The 22,712-nt window shown below is 41.2% G+C and overlaps 1 protein-coding gene across 1 annotated transcript in view; it reads right to left on the minus strand.

The window, feature by feature from the left end:
* Nucleotides 1–13,477, minus strand: part of LOC139385753 (uncharacterized) — a 39,259-nt gene extending 25,782 nt beyond the window's left edge. Inside the window, exons 1-4 of the mRNA XM_071131018.1 lie at nucleotides 13,453–13,477; nucleotides 9,420–9,612; nucleotides 8,977–9,113; nucleotides 4,549–4,614 (exon numbers count right to left, since the gene is read on the minus strand). Coding sequence (XP_070987119.1) covers nucleotides 4,549–4,614; nucleotides 8,977–9,113; nucleotides 9,420–9,612; nucleotides 13,453–13,477 — 421 coding nt within the window. The remainder of the gene's footprint in view (nucleotides 1–4,548; nucleotides 4,615–8,976; nucleotides 9,114–9,419; nucleotides 9,613–13,452) is intronic.
* Between the last annotated feature and the right edge of the window lie 9,235 nt (nucleotides 13,478–22,712).

Below are 22,712 nucleotides of genomic sequence, written 5' to 3' on the forward strand. Positions count from 1 at the left end.
ACTCCTTCCGTGGCCTCCAACTGCTCTTAAACGCTAGTAAAACCAAATGCATGCTTTTCAACCGTTCGCTGCCCGCACCAGCCCGCCCGACTAGCATCACTATCCTGGACGGTTCTGACCTAGAATATGTGGACAACTATAAGTACCTAGGTGTCTGGCTAGACTGTAAACTCTCCTTCCAGACTCATATTAAACATCTCCAATCCAAAATCAAATCAAGAATCGGCTTTCTATTTCGCAACAAAGCCCTCCTTCACTCACGCCGCCAAACTTACCCTAGTAAAACTGACTATCCTACCGATCATCGACTTCGGCGATGTCATCTACAAAATAGCTTACAATACTCGACTCAGCAAACTGGATGCAGTCAATCACAGTGCCATCCGTTTTGTTACCAAATCACCTTATACCACCCACCACTGCGACCTGTATGCTTTAGTCGGCTGGCCCTCGCTACATATTCGTCGCCAGACCCACTGGCTCCAAGTCATCTATAAGTCTATGCTAGGTAAAGCTCCGCCTTATCTCAGTTCACTGGTCACGATAACAACACCCACCTGTAGCACACATTCCAGCAGGTATATCTCACTGATCATCCCCAAAGCCAGTGACTGGAACAAATTGAAAAATCGCTGAAGTTGGAGACTTTTATTTCCCTCACCAACTTTAAACATCTGCTATCTGAGCAGCTAACCGATTGCTGCAGCTGTACATAGTCCATCTGTAAATAGCCCACCCAATCTACCTACCTCATCCCCATACTGTTTTTATTTTATTTACTTTTCTGCTCTTTTGTACACCAGTATCTCTACTTGCACGTCATCATCTGCTCATTTATCACTCGTGTTAATCTGCTAAATTGTAATTATTGCTCCTATGGCCTATGTATTGCCTACCTCCTCATGCCTTTTGCACACACTGTATATAGACTTTCTTTTTTCTACTGTGTCATTGACTTGTTTATTGTGTTATTGGCTTTTTTATTGTTTACTCCATGTGTTGTTGTCTGTGTCACACTGCTTTGCTTTATCTTGGCCAGGTCGCAGTTGTAAATGAGAACTTGTTCTCAACTAGCCTACCTGGTTAAATAAAGGTGAAATAAATCAAATAAATTAAATAAAATAATTTGTTCTTAACTGACTTGCCTTGCCTAGTTAAATAAAGGTTAAATAAATAAATGTAACAAAAATGTATGTTTCAGCATTATACTCCACAGCCTGTCTTAAGGATCTGTACACAATTCCTGGAAGCTGAAAATTAACCAGATCTTCCATGGCCTGCATACTCACCAGACATTTCGCCCATTGAGCATGTTTGGGATGCTCTGCATCAACATCTACAAGAGCGTGCTCCAGTTCCCGAGAAATTCCAGCAACTTGGCACAGACATTGAAGAGGAGTGGGACAACATTGTACAGGCCACAATCGACAGCCTCATCAACTCTACAGTATGCAAAGGAGATGTGTATGAGGCAAATGTTGGTCACACCAAATAAATAATGACTGGTTTTCTGATCCACACCCCTACCTTTTAGTTAAGGAATCTGTGACCAAAATATACATGTGAACACCCCTTCAAATTAGTGGATTCGGCTATTTCAGCCACACCTGTTATTGACAGGTGTCTAAAATCGAGCACACAGCCATGCAATCTCCATAGACAAACATTGGCAGTAGAATGGCCTTACTGAAGAGCTCAGTGACTTTCATAGGATGCCTTTTCAACAAGTCAGTTTATAAAATGTCTGCCCTGCTAGAACTGCCCTGGTCAACTGTAAGCGCTGTTATTGTGAAGTGGAAACATCTAGGAGCAACAACAGCTCAGCCACAAAGTGGTAGGCCACACAAGCTCACAGAACGGGACAGCCAAGTGCTGAAGCGTGTAGTGCATAAAAATGGTCTGTCCTTGGCTGCAACACTCACTGCCGAGTTCCAAACTGCCTCTGGAAACAATGTCAGCACAATAATTGTTCGTCAGGAGCTTCATGAAATGGGTTTCCATGGCCAAGCAGCCACACACAAGCCTAAGATCACCATGCGCAGTGCCAAGCATCGGCTGTATGGGTATAAAGCTTGTCGCCATTGGACTCCGGAACAGTGGAAACGCGTTCTACAGAGTGATGAATAACGCTACACCATCTAGCAGGCCGACGGACAAATCTGGGTTTGGCAAATGCCAGGAAAACACCACCTGTCCGAATGCATAGTGCCAACTGTAAAGTTTGGTGGATGAGGAATAATGTTCTGGGGCTGTTGTTCATGGTTCGGACTAGGCTCCTTAGTTCCAGTGAAGGGAAATCTTAACGCTACAGCATACAATGACATTCTACACGATTATGTGCTTTCAACTTTGTGGCAACAGTTTGGTGAAGGCCCTTTCCTGTTTCAGCATGACAATCCTCCGTGCACAAAGCGAGGTCTATACAGTAATGGTTTGTCAAGATCGGTGTGGATAACTTGAATGGCCTGCACAGAGCCCTGACCTAAACCCCATCGAACACCTTTGGGATGAATTGAAACACAGATTGCGAGCCAGGCCTAATCACTCAACATCAGTGCCCAACCTCACTAATGCTCTTGTGGCTGAATGGAAGCAAGTCCCAGTAGCAATATTCCAACATCTAGTGGAAAGCCTTCCCTGAAGAGTGTTATATCAGCAAAGGCGGGACCAACTCCATATTAATGCCCATGATTTTGGAATGAGATGTTCAACGAGCAGTGTCCACATATTGTACTTTTGGTAATGTAGTGTATCTGTATTCCCAGTCATGTGAAATCCATAAATTAGGGCCTAATTATCTTATTTAAATTGACTGATTTCCTTATATGAACTGTAACTCAGTCAAATCTTTGAAATTGTTGCATGTTGCATTTATATTTTGGTTCAGTGTATGTTTTCTAAAAACCTTACAGAGAAGTAATGGCAGTGAAAATTCAGTATCATATCAAATGTTGTATCATATTGTACAACAGCTAACAATCTCCGCTGGTATTTGCTGATAGTTGCTGGTTGAAAATACAATCAACACAGGATGTCTTAATCAGCGGGTTGTACAACAACTAACAATCTCCGCTGGTATTTGCTGATAGTTGCTGGTTGAAAATACAATCAACACAGGATGAATAGAATAGACCAGTTCCAAACCTCTCTGCTAATAACAGCTAGTTTTCAGGTTAGGCTACATTTCCCCCCATTAGGCTCTTCTTCTCTGGTGAATTGATCACACTGTGGTTAATGCACCACTTTGTTGCCCTTCCACTCCCTACTCAACATTTTTGCATGAGAATATTTTTTTTGCAAAGAAAAACTAGTTTTGTTTCGTTTTGATCACTTTAATGGAAAACTATTACAGTAAGGTATTTAATTGTTGCCCAGAGATGATTTGATATTGAGATAAGTTGTTTTTTTACAGCTGCATTGGGCCTTTAAAATTCAGGAAATGTATGTATGTATGTACGCCTCTGCTCCTATTTATTTCAGTGAAACCTGGGCGTGGTTTGTACTCCAGTTTAGCGGGAAAGGAGAGTATAGCTCCAAGTCCTATGTTAGTCTACTGAAATTGTTTGCTGATCAGTTATTGGGTTTTTTTATCACCTGGCTAATGCGGCTTCCCCCAGAGCAGGCTCAACCTGCCCGGCTGCCATGCCAGAAATTGTCCATCACTTACTTAACAATGCGGATTAACCAGAAAGATCAGTTTTATGTTTACTGGAATTCTTTACAGTTGTGTTGTTTTCAGTAATAAAAAAATCACCTGGGGCAACTTTAGAGCAAGCTCAACTTTCCAAATACCCAGTTTACTTGCCCCAGGCAATAGGACAACTCCTAAAACAACCAGTCCCTGAAACAACCAGTAGTTTTACCTGCTTACCATCAGAAGGAAAAAAATCCCCACTCTGGGACCTGTGGTGCCATCTCTGCTCATGTCTCTTATTAAGCCATTTTGAGAAAACCAAATAAAAGAATAAGCGAATTAATTAATAATCTACATTAATGTATACTATAATACATATACTATCGTCGCTGTCTGATGAAAACCTCGTATTTCCAAAACAGAAACTTTGTAGGATTTTTTTCCCTCCATATTTTCCCAATAACAAACATGCCACTATTTTGAATAAATGTTCTTGGTCCTAGAGTCATGAAATGTTCAGAGTACATTGAGTTGAGTTACTTCAAATAAATGTACAAAAAATAGAATTGCAACAACGGAGTTCATCAGACAGCGACTATATAAACCTTCACAAAAAAATGTGTGATCACAATATGAGACATATTAGGATAAATAAAACCAAAAATAACAACAAATAAAAGTTCCCACTCCTTTTCTTATCGAATGTGATTCGATTGTCGATCAATGAACTATTATGAAGTCGTCAATAGTTGGTTATCCATGCTAGGTATTGTTTTATGATAAACTTCTCATAGCTCAATAAACTCAATAATATATCGCAATACAGGACTACTTCTTTAGACGGCTTAAGGCTATAAAAAAGTATTGGAAATAGAAATGATCAGTCAGAATTCAAAATGTTCATCTGGACTTACCGCCGGAGATCCCGAGGATACCCACGGAGAAATGCAGCGACTCCAGCTCAGCCATCACCGGAGCATCTGATGCACGCGCCACGGAGCGCTGAGGTTATAAATAAATTTACGGTTTTCTTACGTCACTCTCTACCTGTTACAGGACACTGCCGGAGGATAGTCGGGAAAGTTACCTCATAAACAACAACACAGGGACAACAAGAGATCCTTTTTGTCAGAACTATTCAGGAAGTTCTGCCTCGTGAAATGAGTTCTATTTTCCAATGCCGTACACTCATGGATATGCACATCGGTGCACGCCTATCTTGTAGCCTGATGTTTGACATGCATTAAATAAACCGACATTTCAAAGCTAGACACATCCTTCTTATCTATGAAAATTATGAACATCTGAAGTTGCAGAAATTTACCCTAGACACCTTTTTTTAATATTGTCTTTTGAAGGGGCAATCTGCGATTGCTACATCCATTTTTAGACTTTTAAATTAATGATATATAGACATTGATTCTTCAGGAATATAGTCTAACTTATACATGTTTTATACGTTTTAATTCAGCTGTAACCCCATCAAAACCAAAAATCTATGCTTGTTTTTCTCTATTGTTTGTAAACAATCTATTTTAAGAGTTCATTCCAAAACTCTATTTATAAATTTTCAGAAATGTTGGTAAATTAGCTTTTATTGTTTGAAGAAATTATTAAAGAGATGTGTTTTTACATGATCTAATCATGGCATGGGGTTGTTCAATGACAGGCATATACTGTATTTGTTTAAAATATATCACTTGATGGTTTCATTTCAGAGAGACAAATAATCATGTTTTTTTGCAAAAGGCGTCACTGCAGTCCCTGGTTCGTATCCAGGCTGTATCACAACCGTCCGTGACCGTGAGTCCCATAGGGTGGCGCACAATTGGCCCAGCATCGCCCGGGTTAGGGGAGGACTTGGCCGGGGGGGCTTTACTTGGCTCATTGCACTCCAGTGACTCCTTGTGGTGGGTCGGGCACCTGCAGGCTGACTTCAGTTGTCAATTGTTTCCTCCGACACATTGGAGCAGCTGGCTTCCGGGTTAAGTGGGCGGGTGTTAAGAAGCATGGTAAGGTGGTTCATGTTTAGGAGGACGTATGACTTGATCTTCACCTCCCGAGCCCGTTGGGGAGTTGCAGCAATGAGACAAGTTAGAAATTAGTGGGTTAAAAAAAATATTCAATACATCTTTATGTAAAACATTTACATTCTACATTTTAGTCATTTTGCAGATGCAGAGCGATCTTACGACAGCTAGGTGAGAAAACCACATATCACAGGACATCACAGGACATGAACATTCCATTCTAACTAAACAATGGATATTTAGCATTTTGCAAAAATGTTTACAAAAAAATCTACACATCTAAAATCTATGAATAATAAAGCAATATTTTAGTTAAACGATTGATGTTCTTTAGGTCACTGTACCCACCTTCCGACCAAGGCTCAGACTTTCCAAAAAGCAGGCAAGGCCAGCAATACAGGCGGCTTGATGGCTCCCTGTTAAGGTACCAGACCGAGGTAAAATTGGTTTTATATTCACACATTCGGACATTCAACAGACATTCATCAGACATTCGCCAAAAGCCATATACAAATGAATAACTAATTAATAGTTTGTCACAGAATCATCAAACTAGGTATGATTTATTCTATAAATGTCTAGCATACTTTTACAACGTTTTTTAGTAGAAATTCCAGTTTTGACTTGATAGAAATACATAACATCTCTAAAATACCATTTAAAGCGGTATAAATCAATAACTAATTCACTGTTTGTCACAGAAACATAAACCTAAGTATGATTTATTTTATAAATGTCTTGCATACTTTTACAACCTTTGTTTTGAGGACAAATTCCAGTTTTGATTTTATAGAAATACACTTCAACAAGGCTGTCCCTATGCACTTTGATCTCTTTCTCTCTTAAACTGCTAGCACAAAGCCTACCTGAGAATTTGTTTCACAAAAGATCATGAAAAAAATATAAACTGGCCAAAATCACCATAATTCAGCAGGGAGGTGTGCAACTACCACACATTATACCCATTATACCAGTGTAGAAACTACATCACCTACATAGGTATTACCAAATTCCTTTCAATTCACCTTACTTGCAGAAAGATCTATTTGCAAACCTTTTAAAACGTCCAGAAAGAGCGTTGTCTTAGAAAGGTATTTATACTTTAAAATACATATTTTATGTGAATGGATGTGGATGAAAGAATTCTGGCAGTGTTTTAATGTCCTAGTTTCATATGTACAGTGGGGCAAAAAAAAGTATTTAGTCAGCCACCAATTGTGCAAGTTCTCCCACTTAAAAAGATGAGAGAGGCCTGTAATTTTCATCATAGGTACACTAAAAAATTCCAGAAAATCACATTGTAGGATTTTTAATGAATTTATTTGCAAATTATGGTGGAAAATAAGTATTTGGTCACCTACAAACAAGCAAGACTCCTGGCTCTCATAGACCTGTAACTTCTTCTTTAAGAGGCTCCTCTGTCCTCCACTCGTTACCTGTATTAATGGCACCTGTTTGAGCTTGTTATCAGTATAAAAGACACCTGTCCACAACCTCTAACAGTCACACACCAAACTCCACTATGGCCAAGACCAAAGAGCTGTCAAAGGACACCAGAAGCAAAATTGTTGACCTGCACCAGGCTGTGAAGACTGAATCTGCAATAGGTAAGCAGCTTGGTTTGAATATATATATATATATCCAAGTGAGCCTATGAGGACCTTGGGGATCAGATTTACCATTATACCCATTGATGAAACTTATAACAGACAGACACTGCTCAAAAGGAGTTGTTTGTGATATCTACACTTAGTTGCCACTTTATTAAGTTCACCACCTCATTCACAAAAATAAACTGCTCCTACATACATCAAGTCCAGTGGGCTTGGCTTGCTAGAAACTAAAGAATGCTAAGAAGTATTCAGGTATTCTGTTACTGTTTGTTTGAAATTTAGAATATGCAAAATGACAGCACAGTCTGTGATGGTAACTCAGAAAGGTTCCAAAACTGTTTTTTTTAATCATTCCAACACTCAGCTTGTACTGACTGTAATAAACTCAAACTAGACTTAAATAAGACTTAAACTAGACTTAAATACACTCCTTCTCCTTTCCCAGTTTCATAAACTTTTTTGAATTCATGCTGTTCCAGATGCAAGGGGGGTTGTACCTAATAAAGTGACCACTGAATCTATAGACTTTCCAGAATGTGTTCTGGGAATACGGGGTATTAAACTTTTGGCTGTAAGTGTTGAACAGTTGAATCCATTACTTCAGGAATAAAGCATGAAAAAGGAAATACTGATACTGGAAAATACATTTTGGGATGTTTAATGTACTTTGCTGTAGGTTTGATGTACCTACTGTAGTTATTGTAATTCATGTTACATATATTTCTAAATCCCACATGGTGATCTCATGGAACCTTGCTGTTTTTATGTCTTAGCCATTAGGAGGAGATGTTATTTTTATTCTGCATTAGGCTAACAGGAAATACAGAAAAAAGGAGGGAAATTCAGACTTACAGTAGCTTACAACAAGGTTGACTCTGTGTTTTCGAGGTAAACTTTAGGCTCCAATGAGTTGTGTACAGCAGAAAGACGAGCTTTGGGAAACCCTTTGCTACAGGGTGTGGGAAGGGGGTAAAGCACAGTGAGAGAACAATGTAGTATGCAACTGTGAGGGACATATTTTATCTTTGAAGCACAACCTTTAGAACTATGGGTTCCAGAAAGAGTCTTTAAATGTGTCAACAATGCATAAAAATGTGGTCCTCTTTTTTTCCAGTCTTCAATGCGAAGCAAGACTGCTCAATGTGTGCTTTGCATCCTCCAGAGAAAAATGATCATCATCTGACCAACTGGGTTTGTCTTTGTGTAATATAACAGTAGGCTATGAAAACTCATGTAGTTTCATCCTTCAAGACATTTAGAAGTATGAAACTGTCTTGAAACATTTTTATGAGGGTTATTCTTGTGTTATTGCTAGGGTTGCACATTTTGAAGAATATTTAGAGGCGGAAACTTTCCATTGGAATTAACGGGAATATATGGGAATTAACAAGAATATATGGGAATTAATGGCAATATATGCAAATTAATATTAATACCATTTAAAGTAGATGTTTTTTGCTTTGGAAATATTTGCCATATCATATGGAGACAGAAACATAAACCTTTTGCTGTATCATAATTAGACAAATTGCAAATTATTAAATCCTTCCAATAGAAAAAAAAATGTAGTTACGAATTTAACTTTAATTAAATGAGTTGACTCTTCACATGGGATGATTTTACCGAACAACAAAAGAAAGGGAACATTGAATGATTCCCAATGATCCACCGCATCTTCCAAAAAACGTTTTCAACATACATCTGTAAAATGCTAGTCCAGGAACTAAAGCTTTGGTTGTCTTCCTCTCAGGCTTCCATGTCTTCTCCCTGGACCTCCTCAATGTCCACCTCTTGAACATCAGACTCTGAGGCCTCATCTTCACTGTCACTTCCAACCTTGTTGAGGAAGGCTCAATATCAGGCTCAATATCAGGCTCAAAAAGCCTCAAATTTGCCTGTATGGCCAATAATTTTTCAACCCTAGTATTGGTCAGCTTGTTGTGTTCTTTGTTGTGTGTGTTCCCAAACAAGGACCAGTTGCGCTCTGAGGCGGCTGACGTTGGTGGGATTTGGAGGATGATGGAGGTAATAGGGGAAAGAGCCTCAGATCCACAAAGTCCCTTCCACCAGGTGGCTGATGAGATATGTTGGAACGACTGCCATATTGCATCTCCATCCCAAAGCCCTTGCTTGGAAGTGTACTTCGCCAGACTGCCAAGAACCTTGCCCTCATCCAGGCCAAGGTGGCGAGACACTGTTGTGATGACGCCATAGGCCTTGTAGATCTCCGCACCAGACAGGATCCTCTTGCCAGCATACTTGTATGCTGCGGTGTTTATGGACTTCAGGCAGAAGTCTTCACGCTTTTTGATGTATTTCAGAACTGCAGTTTCCTCTGCTTGGCGCAACAGTGAAGTGGGCAGGGCAGTACGGATTTCTTCTCTTACATCTGCAAGAAATTATCTCTGGCCCTGTGTCGTCGCTGGGTCGCGGCTGTGAAAGGTTCAGCAGGCTCTTAACACTTCATATATGGCTTAATGACTATTACCACTCGGTTGGCATAACTTTTACTGATAATTTAGTCACCTTTTGGAAACAAAAAATGCTCTACAGAGATGGACTCCACTCAAACCATCTAGGAGCCTGGACTCCCACAGAGACCCAATCAGGTAATACCTCCCATCCTTTCTAAGCGTTATCGTCAAACTGTTATCAATACTGCCAGAGGTGTTGTCAGTTGTAATCATGTATCCATTAGTTTGAACTCCACTATTATATCTGCTATTGTTAGCCCAAAAGAGAAGGCCACCGTGGTCTGTTTTATTTCAATTTGAATTCCATAAACTTGATTATCCCCTCAGTTTTCAAATCATGTAGAGGGCCCATGTAAGTCAGTTTATAACATTCCATCATTGGTTAAAGTGGTGGCAGGTAGCCTCGTGGTTAGAGCGTTGGGCCAGTATCTGAAAGGTTGCTGGATCGAATCCCTGAGCTGACAAGGTAAAAAAACAAAACTGTTTTTCTGCCCCTGAACAAGGCAGTTAACCCACTGTTCCCTGGTAGGACATCATTATAAGTAAGAATTTGTTCCTAACTGACTTGCCTAGTTAAATTTAAATTATTCTGTGCATTCCTCATATTGACTGAGGCCTATGGCGCTAACCTTGAAAAGCAATTCCAATTTCTACCCTTTCCTATATTACTAATAGGGATAGAATAAATGGTGCAGTTCTATGCAATCGTATAGCCACTATATTAATATCAACCATCAGACAGGGCCTTCAACTGCCTTTTGAACGTAGCTTGTTTGAGTTGGATACTCAGTGGGCTAAGTCAGGGTCACACAGTGTTTGTTGGTAGTCTTCTACAAATCTACTTTGAAAGAAATGTACATACCTCACACACATGGTTATGGGCTTAAGAAAAAGACACCAGCATGATGTCAGATATAGAGTTGAAATGTATTCAATTTAGAATTTGCATCCCAATATTACATGTTCTATACATCATCATTTGACATAGAAACACCGCATTTTCTGCAGGTTTTAAAAAAAGAACGCTGATTTATTATGGAATTATGAAAAATATTAATAACATTCCACTCATGAGGCCACTAGGTCATTTGACTGCAGGAAAGGGCTAAACATTGTAAAAGACTGGCATCTGAACATTAGTAGCTTACTTCCTAAACTGGATTACAGTGCCTTGCAAAAGTATTCACCTCCTTGGCTTTTTTCCTATTTTGTTGCATTACAACCTGTAATTGAAATGGATTTTTATTGGATTTTCATGTAATGGACAAACACAAAATAGTCCAAATTGGTGAAGTGAATTTTTTTTAAATGCTCAAAAATAAAAAACTGAAAAGTGGTGTGTGTGCATATATATTCACCCCCTTTGCTATGAAGCCCGTACGTACATAGGATCTGGTGCAACCAATTACCTTCAGAAGTGACATAATTAGTTAGATTGCACACAGGTGGACCTGTGTGCAATCTAAGTGTCATCTGTCACATGATCTCAGTATATATACACCTGTTCTGAAAGGCTCCAGAGTCTGCAAAACCACTAAGCAAGGGGCACCACCAAGCAAGCGGCGCCATGAAGACTAAGGAGCTTTCCAAACAGGTCAGGGACAAAGTTGTGGAGAAGTACAGATCAGGGTTGGGTTATAAAAAACATTATAAACTTTGAACATCTCACAGAGCACCATTAAATCCATTATTAAAAAATGGAAAGAATATGGCACCACAATAAACCTGGCAAGGAGGGCATTAATCATAGAGGCAACAAAGAGACCAAAGATAACCCTGAAGGAGCTGCAAAGCTCCACAGCAGAGATTGGAGTATCTGTCTATTGGACCACTTTAAGCCGTACACTCCACAGAGACGTAGACTCGGTCTCAACCTTTAAGTCTTTATTGAAGACTCATCTCTTCAGTAGATCCTATGATTGAGTGTAGTCTGGCCCAGGGGTGTGAAGGTGAACGGAAAGGCACTGGAATGACGAACTGCCCTTGCTGTCTCTGGCTGGCCGGTTCCCCTCTCGCCACTGGGATTCTCTGGCTTACTGGTGCTCTTCCATGCCGTCCCTCGAGAGGTGCATCACTTGAGTGGGTTGAGTCACTGACGTGATCTTCGGGTTGGCGCCCCCCTCGGGCTTGTGTCGTGGGGGAGATCTTCGTGGTCTATACCCGGCCTTGTCTCAGGGTAGTAGGTTGGGGGTTGAAGATATCCCTCTGTGCTTTGGCAAAGTGGATGAGGCTATATCCTGTCTGTTTGGCCCTGTCCGGGGGTATCGTCGGGCAGGTCCACAGTGTCTTCCGAACCCTCCTGTCTCAGCCTCTAGTATTTATGCTGCAATAGTTTATGTGTCGGGGGGCTAGGGTCAGTTTATTATATCTGGAGTGTTTCTCCTGTCTTATCCGGTGTACTGTGTGAATTTAAGTATGCTCCCTCTAATTCTCTCTCTTTATCTCTCTTTCTCCTTCTCTCTCTCTTTCTCACTCTCTTCTCTCGGAGGACCTGAGCCCTAGGACCATGCCTCAGGACTACCTGGCCTGATGACTCCTTGCTGTCCCCAGTCCACTTGGTCATGCTGCTGCTCCAGTTTCAACTGTTCTGCCTGCGGCTATGGAACCCTGACCTGTACACTGGACATGCTACCTTGTCCCGGACCTGCTGTTTAGGACTCTTTCTGTCTACCGCACCTGCTATCTCTAACTCTGAATGATTGGCTATGAAAACTTTCATACTCTTCCTAGGGTCTGCAAAAAAAAACTCATACTCTTCCTAGGATCCGGCAAAATTAAGGCAGTTATACCATTTTAAAATCATTACAATACATTCATAACAGATTTCACAACACACTAAGTGTGTGCTCTCAGGCCCCTACTCCACTACCACATGTATGCAACACAAAATCCATGTGTACGTGTGTGTATAGTGCGTATGTTAACATGTGTGTCACGACTTCCACCAAAAGTGGCTCCCCTGCCTGTTCGGGCGGCGCTCGGCTGTCGTCGTCGCCGGTCTACTAGCTGCCACCAATCCCCTTTTCCTTTCTGTCTTATTGGTTACACCTGTCTCTTGTTTTAGTTTTGATTCAGGCCTATTTAAGCCTGTTAGGCCCACCTGTTTTTGTGCAGGCTTGTTTTCTGTTAGTTGAGATTGTTGCGTGTAGTGTTCTTGTCTGTTTGTGCCCTGTGTCGGGTTGGAATTTTTTTTGATATTCGCCTGTTGTTTTGGGCGTTAGTGTTGGATGCCGCAATAAAGTCCGGTTTCCTCCATTATCCTCTGCTCTCTGCGCTTGACTCCGCACCCACCACTCCAGGCTCTGTGACAATGTGTGTGTATGCATGTGTCTGCGCCTATGTTTGAGTTGCTTCACAGTCCCCGCTGTTCCATAGTGTATTTTTATAAATGTTCTAATCTGATTCTACTGCCTGCATCAGTTACCTGATGTGGAATAGAGTTCCATGTACAGTACTAATGGCTGTAGTAATGTGCGCCTCCCATAGTCTGTTCTGGACTTGGGGACTGTGAAGAGACCTCTGGTGGCATGTCTTGTGGGGTATGCATGGGTGCCTGAGCTGTGTTCTAGTCGTTTAAACAGACAGCTCTGTTCTTTCAACATGTCAATACCTCTCAAAAATACATTTAGGGATGAAGTCAATCTCTCCTTTGAGCCAGGAGAGATTGACACACATATGATTAATGTTTGCTCTCAGTGTACGTCCAAGGGCCAGCCGTGCTGCCATGTTCTGAGCCAATTGCAATTTTCATAAGTCCCTCTTTGTGGCACCTGACCACATGACTGAACAGTAGTCCAGGTGCAACAAAACTAAAGCCTGTAGGACCTGCCTTGTTGCTGTTAAGAAGACAGAGCAGTGCTTTATTATGGACAGACTTCTCCGCATCTCCGCTCCGGTTGTATCAATATGTTTTGACCATGACAGTTTACAATTCAGGGTTACTCCAAGCAGTTTAGTCACCTCAACTTGCTCAATGTCCACATTATTCATTACAAGATTTAGTTGAGGTTCAGGGTTTAGTGAATGATTTGTCCCATATACAATGCTTTTAGTTTTAAAATATTTATGACTACCTTATTCCTTTGCCTCCCATTCTGAAACTAATTGCAGATCTTTGTTAAGTGTTGCAGTCATTTCATTCTCTGTAGTAGCTGACGTGTATAGTGTTGCGTCATCTGTATACATAGACACACTTTACTCAAAGCCAGTGGCATGTTGTTAGTAAAGATTGAAAAAAGTAAGGGTCCTAGACAGCTGCCCTGGGGAATTCCTGATTCTACCTGGATTATGTTGGAGAGGCTTCCATTAAAGAACACCCTCTGTGTTCTGTTAGACAAGTAACTCTTTATCCACAATATAGCAGGAGGTGTGAAGCCATAACACATACGTTTTTCCAGGGGCAGACTATGATCGATTATGTCAAAAGCGTCACTGAAGTCAAAATAGCACCCACAATCTTTTTATCATAAATTTCTCTCAGCCAATCATCAGTCATTTGTGCAAGTGTTGTGCTTATTGAAGTTCCTTCCCTATAAGCGTGCTGAAAGTCAGTTGTCAATTTGTTTACTGTAAAATAGCATTGTGTCTGGTCAAACACAAATTTTTTCACAAAAATTTACTAAGGGTTGGTAATAGGCTGCTTTGTCAGCTATTTGAGCCAGTAAAGGGGGCTTTACTATTCTTAGGTAGCGGAATGACTTTTTCTTTCCTCCAGGCCTGAGGGCACAGATTTTCTAGTAGGCTTAAATTGAAGATATGGCAAATAGGAGTAGCAATATCATCCACTATTATCCTCAGTTATTTTCCATCCTAGTTGTCAGACTCCGGTGATTTGTCATTGTTGATAAACAACAATCATTTTTTCACCTCTTCCACACTCACTTTGCGGAATTCAAAATTGCATTTCTTGTCTTTCATAATTTGGTCAGTTAAACTTGGATGTGTCGTGTCAGCATTTTGTTGCTGGCATGTCATGCCTAAGTTCGCTAATCTTGCCAATTTAAAAAATCATTAAAGCTTTTTACTGTCATTCTTTTTATGTCATTTATCTGTGTTTCATAGTGTAGTTTATTTTTCAGTTTAGTCACGAGTTCTCAATTTGCAGTACATTTGCCAATCGGTTGTGCTTATTTACCATTCCTTTTCCCTCATCCCTCTCAACCATACACTTTTTCAATTCCTCATCAATCCACAAGGATTTAAGTGTTTGCAGTCATTTTCTTAGTTACTGGAATAAGCAATTTCGTAAATGTGTCAAGCGTCTGTTTGCTCCTTGTTACACACCATGGACCAACAAATATTCTTTACATCAACAACATATGAATCACTGCAAAACTTATTGTGTGACCTCTTATACACTATTTTAGGTCCAGCCTTTGGAACTTTGGTTTTCCTCGATATGGCTATTATATTGTGATCACAACATCTGATGGATCTGGAGAGTGCTTTCAAGCACATTTCTGCAGCATTAGTAATAGCAGGAGTCCCGCACCTTGAAACCGGCAGCTCTACCCTTTAGCTCAGTGCGAATGTTGCCTGTAATCCATGGCTTCTGGTTGGGGTATGTACGTATAGTCACTGTGGGGACGACGTCCTCGATGCACTTATTGATAAAGCCAGTGACTGATGTGGTGTACTCCTCAATGTCATCAGAAGAATCCCGGAACATGTTCCACTGTGATAGTAAAAAAGTCCTGTAGTTTATCATCCGCTTCATCTGACCACTTTTTTATAGACTGAGTCACTGGTGCTTCCTGCTTGAATGTTTGCTTGTAAGCAGGAATCAGGAGGATAGAGTTGTGGTCGGATCTACCAAATGGAAGGCGAGAGAGAGATTTGTACGTGTCTCTGTGTGTGTGGAGTACAGGTGCTATTTTTTTTCCCCCTCTGGCTGCACATTTAACATGTTGATAGAAATTTGGTAGAACTGATTTAAGTTTCCCTGCATTAAAATCTCTGGCCACTAGGAGAGCCGCCTCTGGGTGAGTGGTTTCCTGTTTGCTTATTTCCTTATACAGCTGACTGAGTGCGGTCTTAGTGCCAGCATCTGTCTGTGGTAGTAAATAAACAGCTACGAAAAGTATAGCTGAAAACTCTCTAGGCAAGTAGTGTGGCCTGCAATTTATCACAATATTCTTTACTTCAGGCGAGCAAAATCTAGAGACTTCCTTAGATTTCGTGCACCAGCTATTGTTTACAAATATGCACAGACCGCCTCCCCTCGTCTTACCGGAGTGTGCTGTTCTATCTTGCCGGTGCAGTGTATATCCCGCTAGCTGAATATCCATGTCATCATTCAGCCATGATTCCGTGAAACAGGATATTACAGTTTTGATGTCCCGTTGGTAGGATATTCGTGATCATACCTCGTCTAATTTATTGTCCAATGATTGCACGTTGGCTAGTAGTATTGACGGTAACGGCAGCTTTCCCACTCGTCTTCTGCAGGTCCCTGACGAGGCATCTGGGTCTTTGTCCTCTGTACCCGTCGCTTCCTCTTGCAAATAACGGGGATGTCGACCCTGCCGGGTGTTTGGAGAATATCATGTGATTCTTGCTTGTTGTAGAAAAATCTTTGTCTAATCCGAGGTGAATGATCGCTGTCCTGATATCCAGAAGCTCTTTTCTGCCGAAAGATACGGTTGCAGAAACATTATGTACAAAATAAGTTACAAATAACGTAAAAAAAACACATAATAGCACAATTGGTTGGGCGACCATAAAACTGCTGCCATTTCTTCCGGCACCATTTTAACACAACATCACACCAGTCTCTTCGTCAACAGAGAAGAGGCGACTCCGGGATGCTAGCCTTTTAGGCAGAGTTCCTCTGTCCAGCGTCTATATTCTTTAGCCCATCTTAATCGTTTCTTTTTATTGGCCAGTCTGAGATTACTTTTTCTTTGCAAGCTGCCAGTTTAGGACTTGTTAGGACTTGTGAGGCGTCTGTTTCTCCAACTAGACACTCTAATGTACTTGTCCTCTTGCTCAGTTGTGCACCAGGGCCTCCCACTGCTCTTTCTATTCTTGTTAGATTCTTGGCAATTTCTCACATGGAATAGCCTTCATTTCTCAGAAAAGAATAGACTGACGAGTTTCAGAAGAAAGATCTTTGTTTCAGGCAATTTTGAGCCTGTACTCGAACACACAAATGCTGATGCTCCAAATACTCAACTAGTCTAAAGAAGGCCAGTTGTATTGCTTCTTATTGCTTCTAGGTGTCTGGTTAGACTGTAAACTCTCCTTCCAGACTCACATTAAGCATCTCCAATCCAAAATGAAATCTAGAATTGGCTTCCTACTTCGCAACAAAACCGTCTTCACTCATGCCGCCAAACATACCCTTGTATAACTATCCTACCGATCCTTGACTTTGGCGATGTCATTTACAAAATAGCCCCCAACCCCCAACACTCAGAAAACTGGATGTAGCCTCCCGGGTGACTTGGAAACCAGGCTCTGTCGTAACTGGCCGCGACCGGGAGGTCCGTGGGGCGACGCACAATTGGCATAGCGTCGTCCGGGTTAGGGAGGGTTTGGCCGGTAGGGATATCCTTGTCTCATCGTGCACCAGCGACTCCTGTGGCAGGCCGGGTGCAGTGCACGCTAGCCAAGGTTGCCAGGTGCATGGTGTTTCCTTCGACACATTGGTGCGGCTGGCTTCCGGGTTGGATGCGCGCTGTGTTAAGTTGCAGTGTGGCTTGGTTGGGTTGTGTATCGGAGGACGCATGACTTTCAACCTTCGTCTCTCCCGAGCCCGTACGGGAGTTGTAGCGATGGTAGATAGTAGCTACTAACAATTGGATACCACGAAATTGGGGAGAGAAAGGGGGTAAAAATTACAAATAAAAAAAATGACCATCCGTTTTATCACCAAAGCCCCATATACTTCCCACCACTGCGACCTGTATACTGTCCCTCACTACATATCCGTCGCCAAACCCACTGGCTCCAGGTCATCTATAATTCTTTGCAAGGTAAAGCCCCGCCTTATCTCAGCTCACTGGTCACCATAGCAACACCCACCCATAGCACGCGCTCCAGCAGGTATATTGCACTGGTCATCCCCAAAGCCAACACTTCCTTTGGCCACCTTTCCTTCCAGTCCTTTGCTGTCAATGACTGGAACAAATTGCAAAAATCTCTAAATAACAGTTACATGAAGTGGAGTTACTTTTAGTCATTTCCATATTAATTCAACATTTAACAATCTTTTTTTTTTGGCAACATCCATATATATGTCATTTTCATTCATGTTATAATATATTAACATTAAGATTCATATGTAAACAGAGCTTTTCAAAAAATATCTCCCTCTCTAACTTTAAGCATCAACTGTCAGAGCAGCTTACTGTACCTGTACACAGCCTATCTGTAAATAGCACACCGACTACCTCACTTACCCTCTTGCTCTTTTGCACCCCAGTATCTCTACTTGCACATCATCATCTGCACATCTACCACTCCAGTATTAATCCTGAATTGTAATTATTTTCTTATTATCCTATTTTTGCCTACCTCCTTACTCTTCTACATTCACACACACTGTACATGGATGTTTCTATTTTCATTTTCTTTTGTGTTATTGACTGTACGTTTGTATATGTGTAACTCTGTGTGTTTTTTGTCCCACTGCTTTGCTTTATCTTGGTCAGGTCGCAATTGTAAATGAGAACTTGTTCTCAACTGGCTCTCCTGGTTAAATAAAGGTGACATCAAAAAATATATATAATAATAATAATCAGAACAACAGTTTTCAGATGTGACAACATAATTGTAAAAGGGTTTTCTAATTATCAATTTACCTTTTAAAATGATAAACTTGGATTAGCTAACTCAACATGCCATTGGAATACAGGAGTGATGGTTGCTGATAATGGGCCTCTGTACACCTATGTAGATATTCCATTAAAAATCAGCTGTTTCCAGCTACAATAGTTGTTTACAAAATGAACAATGTCAACACTGTATTTCTGATCAATTTGATGTTATTTTAATGCACAAAAAATGTTTGCTTTTCTTTCAAAAACAAGGACATTTCTACGTGACCCCAAACTTTTGAACGGTACTGTATATATATATATATATATATATATAAACTCAGCAAAAAAGGAAATGTCCTCTCACTGTCAACTGCTTTTATTTTCATGTGTAAATATTTGTATGAACATAACAAGATTCAACAACTGAGACATGAACTGAACAAGTTCCACAGACATGTGACTAACGAAATTGAATAATGTGTCCCTGAACAAAGGGAGGTCAAAATCAGAAGTAACAGTCAGTATCTGCTGTGGCCACCAGCTGCATTAAGTACTGCAGTGCATCTCCTCCTCATGGACTGCACCAGATTTGCAAGTTCTGAGATGTTACCCCACTCTTCCACCAAGGCACCTGCAAGTTCCCAGACATTTCTGGGGGGAATGGCCCTAGTCCTCAACCTCTGATCCAACAGGTCCCAGACGTGCTCAATGGGATTGAGATCCGGGCTCTTTGCTGGCCATGGCAGAACATTGACATTCCTGACTTGCAGGAATTCACACACAGAATGAGCAGTATGGCTGGTGGCATTGTCATGCTGGAGGGTCATGTCAGGATGAGCCTGCAGGAAGGGCACCACATGAGGAAGGAGGATGTCTTCCCTGTAATGCACAGCGTTGAGATTGCCTGCAATGACAACAAGCTCAGGCCGATGATGCTGTGACACACCGCCCCAGACCATGACGGACCCTCCACCTCCAAAACGATCCCGCTCCAGAGTACAGGCGTAACGATCATTCCTTCGACGATAAACGCGCATCAGACCATCACCCCTGGTGAGACAAAACCGTGACCCGTCAGTGAACACTTTTTGCCTGTCCTGCCTGACTGGTCCAGCGACGATTAGTTTGTGCCCATAGGCGTCGTTGTTGCCAGTGATGTCTGGTGAGGACCTGCCTTACAACAGGCCTACAAGCCCTCAGTCCAGCCTCTCTCAGCCTATTGCGGACAGTCTGAGCACTGATGGAGGGATTGTGTGTTCCTGGAGTAACTCAGGCAGTTGTTATCCTGTACTTGTTACACGTGGTCTGCCACTGCGAGAACGATCAGCTATCCATCCTGTCTCCCTGTAGTGCTGTTTTAGACGTGCATGTTCATTATTTGTTCATGGTTCATTGAACAAGCATCTGAAACAGTGTTTAAACCCTTTACAATGAAGATCTGTGAAGCTATTTAGATTTTTACGAATTATCTTTGAAAGACAAGGTCCTGAAAAAGGGGTTTATTTTTTTGCTGATTTTATATATATATAATATATATATATATATATATATATATATTATTTATATATATAATATAATATTGTGTATATTTATGCTCTATCATACTGGGCACATTTGAAAAGAGACCTAGGTCTCAATATGTCTTACCTGTTAAAGTAAAGTTTAAATCAAATCTGCAACCCATGAGTTGTTGCATCTTTAGATCTCCCCTCTTTCTAAATTTCAAACAGATATTTCCATCTCTGTCCATGAAACCACTCACGTGTGGTGCACATTTTAGAATGGTGTTTTCACACAAATTGGAACATTTGCGCATAGGCCTACCGCCGTGTGCACAGTGCTGCAGTGAAAATGTGAAGAAATAATAGTTTAAACTAAACCTTCTTATCAGTTGCATCAGCCTTAGTTGATACAGTGTATACCTCCACTACACTACTTTGATACGCATCGTGAGGATTAAGAAGTTAATATATGCAATTCCCACCAAAAAAGTGGGTATATACCCTCCACTACACCACTGATTACCGCCAGCTACTGTACTGGAGTGCCCCCACCTCCTGACTGTGTAGCGGAGTCTTAGCTTAAAAATGTACCAATAGAAGTATAAAGAGGGGTTCCTGCAGATGCAAGAATGCCCACATGCAGCAACGCCCCGAATTGCTGGCCACAATTGCACCCTTCTCAAACCTACTGATTAGAAGTTACTGTGTCGATTGTATTTTCAACCAGCAACTATCAGGAAATAATACTGATCATGTTTTTTCACACTTTTACAGTGTTAGTTTCGTCATCTGTTGTACAAAATGACACAAAACACAAGAAAAACTGAATGATTACTGCACTGGGCCTTTAATGGAATGCACTTTATCAATGATTTCATTTTGTTATAAAACTTCATAATATAGACCATATTGTGCACATTTAAAATTTTAAGCAAATACAGAAATATGAGCAAATATTGTTCCAATATAAAATATCAGTGTTTGTTGACATGGGCACTTTAATATCAATCATATACATCATATTCCCAAAGAGAGAGGCTACATATAGAATACACTTTCTCCCTCTTGACATTTTCATTGTTTTTTGGCTCAACTTTTTCCAAACCAGTCATTCTTCAAAAGTATGGCTTTGATGAATATTCCTCTTCCAACCAGTGCAGTAATCGATTTTAACCAACTATATTTCCACCATGGATGTTTCTTTCCCTCCTGACATGGCTGTGGAAATCCATGCATAGTATGGCTACCTTTACTCTGTGGATATTCCCATTTGAGAAAATAATGTAGCAAGTGTTCTTCCAGTCTTTAGAATTGTCATATCTAATAAGAGCATAGGTCCAGTCTCTTTGGTCTGGTTATTGGACTCTGACAGTGCCTGCTTCTGATAGCAGCCATTTGTAGCCTACTCAGATCCCACCTATTTCCTCAACGAGTGCCACACCATGCCATGCTGTATATCACCAGAAGAGGGCTCTGTAACTCCATCAATAAATCCAGGCGGCAGCAAAACACTGCCATGTTGTACAGACAGCTTCCACCAGGAAGTGCTAGTGCAGTCTTCTGGTCACCCTAGATTCTTCATTCAGTTCAGCATTGATAAAAGATAGAAGAAATCCCAGGTTATCCTCTCTGGTCCACATAGCTGTCTCTGAGGTCCATTGAGAGCCACTCTAGCTTCCCCCGGAGCACCCTGCCATACAGCTGGGTCACTTGGGTCAGACTCTGGCTCTGCTGGCTGGGACAGCCTGGGTCTGGATCTGAGTCTGTCAAGTCATCCTGTGGACCAACAGACACACAGTCAAGTATTTGTGAGGGGAGAATAGGAGAGAGGACAAGAGAGAGAGGGCTGGCAAGAATTAATGTGTGTGTGTGTGCGTGCTCCATCTCACCGTGATGTCCAGGTTGGTGACTATGTGCAGGTAGTTTGTGATTCCATGCTCTAGTCTCTCCAGCAAAGATAACTGACAGCTGAGTTTGGTGTGTGTCCTCATTCTCCCCACACTGTCCAACAATACCCCCAGAGCCCTTCTCACCTCAGCACGCTTCTGTTGTAGCTAGGGATGCACACACACACGCACACACACAAAGACTGAGACAAACGCGCAATCAATTTAAAACTTTGAATGTATCAATTAGATTTTGGGATTTCTGATCCCAGGATGCCTTTAGAATTCTGACACAGGGTAGCTGAAGGGAGGAGTGGAGTTGGTCTGAACCACTACAGGCAATCTGGATGGATCAAAGAAATGGTAAAGATACACTGAACCAAAATATAAATGCAACATGTTTCATAAACTGAAATAAAAGATCCCAGAAAAGTTCCATATGCACAAAAAGCTTATTTCTCTCAAATTTTGTGCACAAATTTGAGTGAGCATTTCTCCTTTGTCAAGATAATCTATCCACCTGACAGGTGCGGCATATCAAGAAGCTGATTAAAGAGCATGATCATTACACATGGGGACAATATAAGGGACAATAAAAGGCCACTCTAAAAATGTGCAGTTTTGTCACAAAACACAATGCCACAAATGTCTCATGTTTTGAGGGAGTGTGCAATTGGCATGCTGACTGCAAGAATGTCCACCAGAGCTATTACCAGAGAATTGAATGTTAATTTCTCTACCATAAGCCACCTCCAACATCGTTTGGCAGTACGTCCAACCGGCCTCACAACCGCAAACCATGTGTATGGCG

The sequence above is a fragment of the Oncorhynchus clarkii genome, chromosome 27 (assembly GCF_045791955.1).
Source record: "Oncorhynchus clarkii lewisi isolate Uvic-CL-2024 chromosome 27, UVic_Ocla_1.0, whole genome shotgun sequence".
NCBI lineage: Eukaryota > Metazoa > Chordata > Actinopteri > Salmoniformes > Salmonidae > Oncorhynchus > Oncorhynchus clarkii.